The sequence below is a fragment of the Sphaerulina musiva genome, assembly GCF_000320565.1.
Source record: "Sphaerulina musiva SO2202 unplaced genomic scaffold SEPMUscaffold_9, whole genome shotgun sequence".
NCBI lineage: Eukaryota > Fungi > Ascomycota > Dothideomycetes > Mycosphaerellales > Mycosphaerellaceae > Sphaerulina > Sphaerulina musiva.
The window spans coordinates 526,498-536,737 of NW_016017391.1; the positions used below are offsets into that span (position 1 = coordinate 526,498).

General features: G+C 54.3%; 2 protein-coding genes across 2 annotated transcripts; both read right to left on the minus strand.

Moving 5' to 3' along the window:
* Nucleotides 1-138: 138 nt before the first annotated feature.
* On the minus strand, nt 139-1,012 carry SEPMUDRAFT_151007 (uncharacterized protein). Its single transcript, XM_016906538.1, has 2 exons — nt 418-1,012; nt 139-335 (listed from the first exon to the last, which is right to left on the minus strand). The coding sequence occupies exons 1-2, from the start codon at nt 971-973 to the stop codon at nt 199-201; spliced, it is 693 nt and encodes a 230-aa protein (XP_016758025.1). The 5' UTR covers nt 974-1,012; the 3' UTR covers nt 139-198.
* Nucleotides 1,013-1,598: 586 nt separating this feature from the next.
* SEPMUDRAFT_151008 (uncharacterized protein) lies at nt 1,599-8,277 on the minus strand. The gene has a single exon (XM_016906539.1). The coding sequence runs from the start codon at nt 7,880-7,882 to the stop codon at nt 2,078-2,080; it is 5,805 nt and encodes a 1,934-aa protein (XP_016758026.1). The 5' UTR covers nt 7,883-8,277; the 3' UTR covers nt 1,599-2,077.
* Between the last annotated feature and the right edge of the window lie 1,963 nt (nt 8,278-10,240).

Genomic DNA, 10,240 nt, shown 5'->3' on the forward strand with positions numbered 1-10,240 from the left:
GACACCATGGGCATGTCCTATATTGAATTGCAGATATCTCCAGATTCTCGAGCCAACATGGCCATCATAGTTGGAAACATTTCTCTGACATCCATGGATTGAACGGGACTGCTATAAGTCCGGATCAGATCGAATGAAGCAAAAGTGATTCGAATAACGCATGTAATCTGCTATAGAACAAAACTACAACTACTGTCTTCACTCCTTCCACTCCGTCCGGCCAAGTCTGACCACATCGGCCTGCTCAAGGACCCAATATTTCGAAGGCGCCTTGCCCTCTTGCGCAAGCTTCGCCGCAGCGACCGCCGCTCTACCAATAATCTTCTGATCCTGACCTGAACGTCCCATTTCCAGTCAGTCAATCAATCAATCAATCAAATCGTCAATACCTTTCAGTAAAAAGTCTCGAAAACATACCAATTCGATCCTGCACGCCCTGGCCGAGAAAGTGCAGTCTCCCTATAATCGCCTCTAACAACGGAGCCTTAGCTTTCTCCCTCGCCAGAATCATGCCCGGACGCACAATAATCGCCTGCGGGAAATCCAACTCCTGAATCGCATCCTCCACGGCAACTTTCATCTTCGAGTATGGAAAATAGCTCGCCAAGAAGCCTCGCATGCCCGCGCTCGAAATGAAGACATAGGTCTGCACACCGGCCTCCTTGGCAGCTTGAGCAATTGCGATGCACAAATCCTGGTCGATGAGCTTCTGCGCTGCGATACCACCGGCTTGCGCTCGAGTCGTGCCGACCGCGTTGAAGACGGTTTCGGGCTTGGGTTGGAGCGTGGAGATTTTGGAGCCCCAGGTCGATGAGTCGGCTTCTTGGAGGGCTTCGAGTTTGGGTGAGGAGGTATCCTGGGGCAGCCGGCGCGAGATGGTTTTGATGGAGCTGAAGGCCTCGCTGGCGAGAAGTGTGCTGAGAATGACGCCGCCGACAGCGCCAGTGCTTCCGAAGACTGCTGCTGTGGTCATTATTCCTCTTGTTGTTTTCTTCGAACGCGAAAAGCTGTGGATGGCGTGAAGGAATGTGTGTGTCAGGAAACCGCCGGAAAAGGTAAATGATGTATGTCTTGATATCGATCCTTCAATCCTTCGATACCACCTTGTTATCTGCACAGTGCACTGCACTAACTACTAAAACTGTACGCTAGAGGAATGAAATGATTAGCGTAGTCTTGGCTACGCTATCTAGGTATGATTCTATGTCTACCTTACTCTAACTAACTAGATAGTATACTAAGTACTGGCCTCAAACTTCGCATCTTGTGTACGGTTGCACCTAAAATTGAATCTTGCTGCCCAGGCATGCAAAATTTTATCCTTATTTTCTACCTCACCTTATCTTACCTTACAGTCACGTGTTGTCGTCATTATTCATATGTTAGTGAGCTGGGGGTTTGGAAAGGTCAACTCATCAGCCAGGGCCACTGTGAATAGGTTCCTTGTGGCCTTCCACTGTCCGTCGCGGCACGAAGGGAGCATCACCGTACTAAGGTCGATGTGAGCGTAGCGTGTGCTCTGGGACTGCAAAGTCAGCAGCACAGAGTGAGCTCGGCAAAAAGACGCGTTCAACGAGAAGGAGACTACACCAGGCATGCGTTCACGATACGTCCTCGTTTTCATCTTCTTCTACTACTACTATACATATGCCCATCACCGAGGAACCTTTCACTCAGCTGCCATCTCATCAACACAAGGGCCCGCGACCAGCACCTTGCAAAGTCATGTGGACAGTGTCCTTTCGTAGTTATGGTACAGCGCAGACAACAAAAATATGTCTATTCAAAAAGCTGTAGAATCAGCAACAGCACCCCTGTTACTCTTCGACAAGAATCGAACGCCTCGCTTGCTCATGGGCACAGCACGTCAAGCGTGCCACCACCACCGAGATGTTTCCGCCCAACGCCCTCGCTAGGTGTATACAGGACAGACGGTAGTAGTAATCAAATCGAAAGAAAAACCAGTTCGCTCTTAACGCGTCCACTGTGATTAGAAGGAAGTGTGTCCTGTTGATGTGTCAGTGTGCACAAATGGTTGTGCACACTTCTTCATCTGTACCTTATTCGACAGAGACGCCTAGTTCTCCGCTGAGAGGATGATGAAGTGCTGCTCCCAGATCCAACCGAGCTCATTGTTGGCATCATCCTGGTTCTTCGCCAGCCACAACTCGCCCTTTTGTGCCATGACATCAAAAACTTCGCCTTGCACATACTGTAAATAGGGGTAGCCGCCTTCTTTGCGCGTTCTGTCTATGCTGAATTCAAACAAGCTTGCGCACACAAACAAAATGGGCATATCAGCGGGCGCCGTGCGTGATGGTACGACATCTTGTGCCGGACTCGTGACATCAGGTGGCAACGCAGAGTTGAACAGGCCGGAAAACCGGTGCTGTTCCACATCTGCGGGAGTAGGTCGAGCGGAGTGATACGTAGCATCGGATGCTGGTCGGTTTACACGCTGGCCATCGTTACTCTGACGAGGAAAGTAGCTTGAAAAGGACGGCGAGTCGGAAGTTGCTGGCCTCGTCGCAGAGAAGGATGAGTTGGGCGTGTTCGCAACGGAGTTCGACCAGGGCCGGTTGGAAGTAGATCCAGGCGTGTGAGTCGGTGCTTGACGACTTGCCAGGGCAGAATTTGAGCGTGCCCTCGAATCGGCGGGTAGTTTGATCTCCGAGTGCGAAGAATGAATACCACTGTGACGTCTGTGATTGGGGCCCGCAGAGGATGATTCGCTACCAATAGACGGAGTACGCTTGGAGCCGTCGAGAGTCGATGGCCGCCTAGTGCTTGCCGCTGTTTCCGATGGGTCGACCAGCGTGGTTTGCGGAGAGAGGAAGTTCGCTGCTTCGGTCTTGAGCGTACCGTTACAGATCGATAGCTGGTTGATCCTCTTCTCAATCTCGGCAAAGTCAGGCAGGAATGCAGGCTCAATCTGCTGCACGGTACTGGGGATGTCGGCAGCTTCCAGCAACGGCTTCAGCTTCCTCTCCCATGTACTCTGCCACTTCATTTGAATGTCAATGAAGCAGTGGAGACAATTCTGAACCAACTGGGCAGTCAACTGATACAGTCTCGGCAGATCGATCTTGAGCTGTTCGTTGAGCGCAAGGTAGATGTCAGAGGCTTCCATGGTCTTCTTATCAGGCTTCTGGCCCCGCCGTTCATCCGACTTGCATTTGGCATAATCTACAATTTTCTTCTTGCGTTTGTTGATTGCGTTCTGCGGTCCTTCGTGCAGCTTGATACATTGAATCATGGGTGCAAGGACCCGCTTCTGCACGTCGGCTTTGTGCTCTCCAAACGCGATGAGAGTCAGGTCTCGGATCACCTGGCCGTATTTGCGGAACTTGCTCTCGACCTCCGGCAGCGAGCTCGGTGATACGTCAGTGAACAGCTCCAGCGCATTTGCGTAGTTGTTAATCAGCTCAATAGCCTTGTCGGTCCGATGCATGTAGTCCTGAACATCCCTCATACATATCTGGAGTCGAATGAAGTGGCCTCCAAATTTGTGTGCAAGATCGTCGAATGCGGGATCTTGAAACGCCTCCGCGATACCGACACGCTCCTTGAGCTTTTCAGTGCGGCGCCCGAATGCTTTGGCGAGGCCGTGTCGTATATCCACTTCTTTCCGCTTTCCTGGATTGATAATCTGGTCAACCAGATCAGCACGCTTCTTCGCATCGTTGATTCGTGTCAACATGGCGATCGAGTCTCTGGACGCAACTTTCAAATCCAGGTGATCAGGATGTCCAACAGGCGTGACTTCCAGGAGTTGCTGCAGGAGCATCGGATACTTGGCCACACGTTGCGTGGGCTTGACGAGCAACGAATCCAGATCCCAGGCAGATGTGATGTCGCTAGCATTAGCATGGCATTCATCCAGCCAGCATTTCACAGTAGTCGTGCTTTGCACCGCCGACAGCCGCTGGTTGGCCGCATCATGGTTCTTGAGATACGTTCCATACACTTCCTCCATTCTCGACATGTTCATCAAGAATGCGCGCCCAATGGTCGTAGTCTGGTCCTTTTCATTGTCCACAGGCTCCGCGAAGCTATTGGGTGTGCCGTCGCTTTGCGTGGTGGAGAAGCTTGAACGCTTGTTCATCCATCGGTGCTGCTTGGGAGGAGTGTACACCTGCGATGCAGCTTTGCGCATTTCATCGTAGAAATGCAGAGCGAACCTCTCCACCTCGTCGCAGTTGCCAAACAGGACTTTCTTATCTTCGGGCAGCACGAGCTCCGGCGTGCAAGTGGCCTTGTAGATGTCCTCAATAATTTTCAGATCCTGATGATAAGAGTTCTCGGTGTCAAGCAGCTCCTTGATGATGTGCCGACGCCGGAGCAGACGCTTCTGTTCGGGGCCTGGTGATGCGCTCTTCGGCAGCTTCGCCGAACTATCAGCCCCCGTGTCTATGGAGCCTATCCTGGTGGACTCGGAGAAAGATGTCAACGATTGAGATCCTGGAACTCCGGCAGGGTATCGTTGACTGTCCATCGAAGGTCTTGACGAAGGGGGTCTGGAGCTAGACTGACCCCACGCGCTTTTACGAAATCGAGGTGATAGCTCACTGGAGGCTCTCTCGGGAGTGTACTTTGTTGCTGCAGTCACATCCGGTAACGAAGAGGGCTTGAGTGCTGTGCTTGCCGGCACAGGCGGGGGTGAATGAGGAGGTAGAGGAGGCGCAATCGCAGAATCTGGAGATGCCACATCCTGTACGGACGATCTGAGGTTGGCACGATCGCCCGCTGCATGAATGTCGTGCAAGTCGAGATCTCCTCCCCCAATCGATATCGTGGACAACCTGAGCCCAGATTCCGATGCATTGGGGGTGAAAGCCCCACTACCTGGGCCGATGCTGGACCGAGGTGTATAGCCAAAGTCCTTTGGCGGAGGCAGAGGCTTATCCTCGTCGTCGACGGCGTCGTCTTCAGGCGCGAATGGATCCTCACCTCGTCGCTGTCGCTCCCAGGCTTCATCCGCCTTGCGGATCGTGGCCGCAAAGTCATCCTCCTCCTGTGTCTGCGCCTCGTTGCCAAAGAGAATGACTGTGCCCGGCACGAACCCGTCGGCCATCGGTGGGGTGTCGGGAGTGATGAGTGGCATCTCATAGGTAGCCGGCTGCAGCATCTGCTTTTCTGGGGTACGCTGCTGCTCAGGCGACTGGCTTTCCATGATGCTGTCCAGCAAACTTTGTATCATGATCCCATTGGATCCGCCATTGGCAGATATGCGATGCAGATCGACCATACGGTGCTGCATTTCTTGTAACATGTCTGGAGTGAGCGAGCCCGTATTGTGGTAGTACTCCAGAACACGAGCAATTGTGCCATCCGAGCCTGTGGTGTCCTGCTCAGAAACTAGAGCTGCCGTGTCTGGATGCAGAGCAGCAGGCTGAAGAGGATCATCTCGCGATGGGCGTCGACGTCGTGGAGTGGTGGTCACCTGCTCGTCTCTCGGGTACGCGTGTAGATCTTCGATGGAGGATTGCTGGAATCCAATGGCAGCAAAGGCCTGCTCGTTGTAAGCATGCGTGCGGAGGACGTCGTCGTCCTCCGTGTGGGAATCGCGTGCGTTTTCCACATCTTTCGGCCATGACCCCAAATGTTTATTGAAATTTGGTTCCTCATCGAGCATAATACGTATCGAGCCTTGATCGGCACCTGGACCGTTGCCAAGTCCCCACTTCTCGTCTGCCTCACTGGCGCTGTCTTGCGCGGACGGGCTATCGTCCGCAAACTCAGTGCCCGCTCCACTCGCATCGGATCCACTGCGCTCTCGCATTCGCATGATATTGTCGAGTACACTCGGACTATGCACAGCATCCGAAGGCGCATCCTGAACAATGTCGATAGCACCCGGCGGAGCTGCAGGTCTGCTGAGTGGTTCGTAGAACGCAGGTGCAAGCAAGACCGGAGTTATTTTTGTTTGCATTGGTGATTGTGGTTGTGGTTGAGCTGAGTCGGTATCCGTAGCGAGCCGTCCCAGAACCGGGCTTTCCTCCTCGAACATGGTCTTTTCTGTCTGCGCAGTGACAGGCTCTGTGCTAGATGGTGCTAGTACATCGGCGGTCTCCACGCTTAAACCGCGAATGTGCCCATTCGTAACGCCATCTGCAACGCCATTATTCGATAATTGACGTCTCTCTGCACCAGACACAGCTTCGGGTGCACTTCCTGCCGGCCGTACATGCGTTCGAGAAGTACTCCGTGTCTGTCCCCGAGACTGACTACGGGAAGAGCTCTGCATATTGTCATGGGAATCGTTGGAATTCAAGCTCGCCGTAATGGCCTTTTGTATCCTCGCTCTGCGCTCTGCAAAGTCCACCTTGTCCAGCTCTGGAATTTTCCTTCGCGATCGCACTTGCTGAGCATCGTATGGTTTTCCGAGCCATTGTTCACTGGGTCGCCTCGTATCTCTAGTATTCGCATTGGGATTGACGAATCGTTCTGCAGCTCGAGCGCGGCTCGCGGAGGTGGTCGCTGCGCTCACGGGCTGCCTAGGCCGTGATGATCGGAGCGGCGGAGAGGTCGGGAGAGGTGCGACGATCTTGGCGGAAAGGGTTTGTCTCGAGGTCGTGGTGGGCAGAGGCGATGGGACGTAACGGCTTCGAGCAGCGGGTGCATTGTTCTCTTTGCCTAGAGCAGTGCTAGGCCGCGTAGGAGATTTGGACGGCTTCCGGCGGTGGTTCGACATGGAAGACGCGGATCGCGAATATGGCGGGTTACTGATAGATGAAGTCGAGTCGGTTGATCGCCGGCTACTGATGGGTATTCGCGAAGTGACCGGAGGCGGTCTCGATCTCGAAGTCCGCGTGCCAGAGTCGGGTGGTGTTGGATAGACGGTAGGGATGATTCGAGCACCCAGATCCGGCATGCTGGGAACAGCTTGTGGCCGCAAACTATCCATATCACTGCGACTTCGCTTATGACTGAGCTTGTACAGCGAGGGAGGGCCTAGTGATGGCATAGAAATGTCCTGATGGGACTGTGAACGTCCATGGCCCAGCGCCAGACTGCTCTCACTGCCTCGCCGTGGTGCCTTCTCGAACGTCGGTAGCGGTCCGTAATGTCCTAGCTCGAAGTTGCCATTCCACTTTCCATCCGCTGTGATCTCGCCAAAGAGAGGTCGTGCCTGTTTGCTCGGTGACGTGGGTCGTTGCTTCGGACTGAAAGCAGAGTGTGGTTGACTGCGCGTGGTTCGTGTCGTGGAGAGTGAGGAGAAGGAGCTGTTTGCCTCGCACGGGGCCTCCGCCGGCGACTTGGTCGGTGCCTTGTGGGCGTGGGCCGGCCGCTTCTTCTGCAATTTCACCCGTTCCTTGCCCTCTCCGCTCGATGCACTGACAGGAGATCTGGGCGTCGTCTTCCCGGGTGGTAGGATAGAGGGTCGTCGGTCTCGGTCACGGTCGGCGAAGTTCAGAGTCAGCGGGGGCAGCTCATGGCTCGGGACGGCACTCCGGTCGAACCTGCTCGCCATGTCTCTGACAGTGCCGGCAGGACGCGAGGGCAGGAGGACGGGTTTGGAGCGCGCGTTGTTGTTGTTGTTGATGTTTTTGTTGATGTTGTGATTGTTGATCAAGGTGTTGGGTGGGCCAGACACCGACCGCAACTGAAATCGGGTGTTGTGCGGGCGAGGCAAGGACGGTGACGATGCGTTGGCATTATTCGCGTTGACAGCATGCTGGTTGGGTTGTGGGTTAAGCAGATTGGGTAGAGCAGAGTCTACTAAATTCATCTGCGGATCCTCCGCCGTGCCTGCCGTAGCACCCTCGTCCAGAGACGCCGACCGAGCCACAGTAGTGAAGAGAGCCGGGATGTGGTCCAGGTGGTGATGATCGTGAACATCAGCGGCAGCGGGCTCCGCAGCGCTGGCGTCGGCGTCCATGATGCTGGCACATGAAGCTACGCGACGTATTTATTCTGTGTGGTTCCGCTACTGCAGGCCAGGAGGCGGCGGCGGGGGGGAGACGAAAGCCGGAGCCGATGAGACAAGAACAACAACAGAGCCCACAGAGGGTCGTCGTCGTCTCGTCGTCGTCGGTCGTCGTCGTCGTCCTGGTCGGGCGATTACTGTACGATTCCCATCCAACTCCATTTATGACATGGTTTGCGGTGGCGCCCGGTGATGAGCTGGGCCAGAGCCAGGCGTGCGAGGGTGGTTGTCGTCCGTGCGGCGTGCGGCAGCGCAGAGCAGGGAAGAATGGATCCGCTGCTGGGATGAGAGTGGTGCACAGAGCATGGAGGAAGTTTCCAGTCCGGTGCGCAGTGCTACCTGGAGACTGGAGTATAGGGTACCGTATCGAGCAGTCTGGCGGACGGGCAGTGGGACACGCGATGTATGATGAGGTACACAGTGGTAGGAGGTAAGGTTAGCTAGTAAGTAGTCAGGTCAGGTAGGTGGAGGTAAGGTCAGGTAGGTAGTAGCAGGCTCGCAGTTGGGCAGGCGAGCTGAGCTGAGCTGTAGGTAGGTAGGTAGGAGGTGGTAGGTAAGGTAAGGTAGGTAGGTGGGTAGGTAGGTAGAATTGTGTCGGAGGTAAGCTGCAGCGGTTTCTTCCTTCAACAACCTGCTGCTGAGGCTGCTGAGGCTGCTGCCCTGAACAACCTCCCACCTCTCTCCGTAACACTTCAATTGACTTGAACAGGCCCCTAATGCCTCACGAGCAGGAAACGAATCAGCAGCCCGCACGCCACCGCCGCCAAGCCGTCTTCTCTCCGCCCGCACTCCAACGCACGCCCACACGCCCTCACGCCCTTTCCGACTTTCCGACCAGTCCAAAGGAAATTATGGAAACGTGAGAACAGCAGTTTCAGGCCTGAGGCTTCAAAGTTCACAGCTTCGTTGCCCCAATCAGGTTAAGCTGCTTTTCCCCTCCGGTATCTGAGACTGCGACGGCAGCACTTCGCCGTGCACGTCTCAGAAGGGTCGAGACCAGATTCTATTTTCCCATTCCACCGAGGAGAAACACCGTTTACACACATTGTATACACTACAGCTACATACCTGTAGGTACCAACCTACCTACATGTGCCTGGTATACACTGTACGGCAGTACCTGTACCTGGCGACCACCTGCCCGTCCCACGCTCTTTCCTCGCTCTCCCACGGCTCCTGCCAATGTAATCACGCCAGCGTCATCGCGGCTCACACCTGCCTGACAGTCCCTGACACTCAGTGACCTACCTTGCCCTGCCCTACACCTACTAGGACCTGTCATGGAAATTTTGCCGAACTTCTCCTGCAAGTTGCAACAACCGTGACATCTTTGACAACCTCATGTACCTCGACAACCTGGCCTGGAAATGGCAAGGCAGATGACAGTCCGTAGTGCGGTGCGCCAACCTTGACACCCTAAACGCCCCCAACAGCCTGGTGAATGATTGAGGATGATGAGGATGATGGGATGACCGACATTCAATCTCTTCTGTGCAACCGAGACATGAGACCACACACACCTTGCATGTGCCTTGCAGTGGTGTGCCTCTGTACCACTGCAGCCATCTCACGCCTTCGGGACCGGAATAACGCGCGTAACATAGACTGAGCCCCCAGCCATAGAACCTCGCCCTCTACCTCCTACACGACGACAGGAGCCGAACCATTATTGCCATCGTGGGACGGTGCGACTATTCTATTGGTTAGTTGGCTGATGCTCCCAAGATGGACCAAGCAAACGAGCAACAACCTAAGCAACAACAACACAACAACAAACAACAACAGCAACAACAACAGGACTTTCACATGCACTGATGCAGGCTTCAAGCTGTCAAGAACGTGTGCGGCAGGCAAGGGACCAAACGCCGTCGTCTCGTCACCGATGGGGTCTCATGAAGATCTCTGACACTACTGCTACTAGCAGGTACTTTGTGTTCTGCACCGACTGACCAGGTTATGCTGGAATTATGCTTTACATTGCCACAAACTTTACGCCGTAAAGAAAATGCTGAAGTGGACATGAAAGGACCACTTCACGTCTTCTTCCTCCTTGCCAAGCGACTTATGACAAGCTTGTCCTGAGTTACTAATGCAGTGCGTGTAAGATAAGGTGCCTACCTACCTCCTAGTTCCAGTGAGAGCGCTGGAAATGATCGGCTCCGAACACAATGGGAAATGCTCCTTCGTGGCTGGCCCTCAGGTCCATGACCATCCATGCAAGTGTCATAATACATCTCTCATCTATCATCATCATCCATCTAATGCAACAAGTATGCTTTCTCCGCCAGCCGGGGGGGGGGGGGGGGGGGG

What these genes read in the sequence shown, in the direction of transcription:
- SEPMUDRAFT_151007 (XM_016906538.1), bottom strand. Translation starts at nt 973, where the DNA reads ATGACCACAGCAGCAGTCTTCGGAAGCACTGGCGCTGTCGGCGGCGTC. An exon ending in GGGCGTGCAGGATCGAATTG is followed by an intron (nt 336 to 417) that starts GTATGTTTTCGA and finishes TGGGACGTTCAG; the next exon opens with GTCAGGATCAGAAGATTATT.
- SEPMUDRAFT_151008 (XM_016906539.1), bottom strand. Translation starts at nt 7,882, where the DNA reads ATGGACGCCGACGCCAGCGCTGCGGAGCCCGCTGCCGCTGATGTTCAC.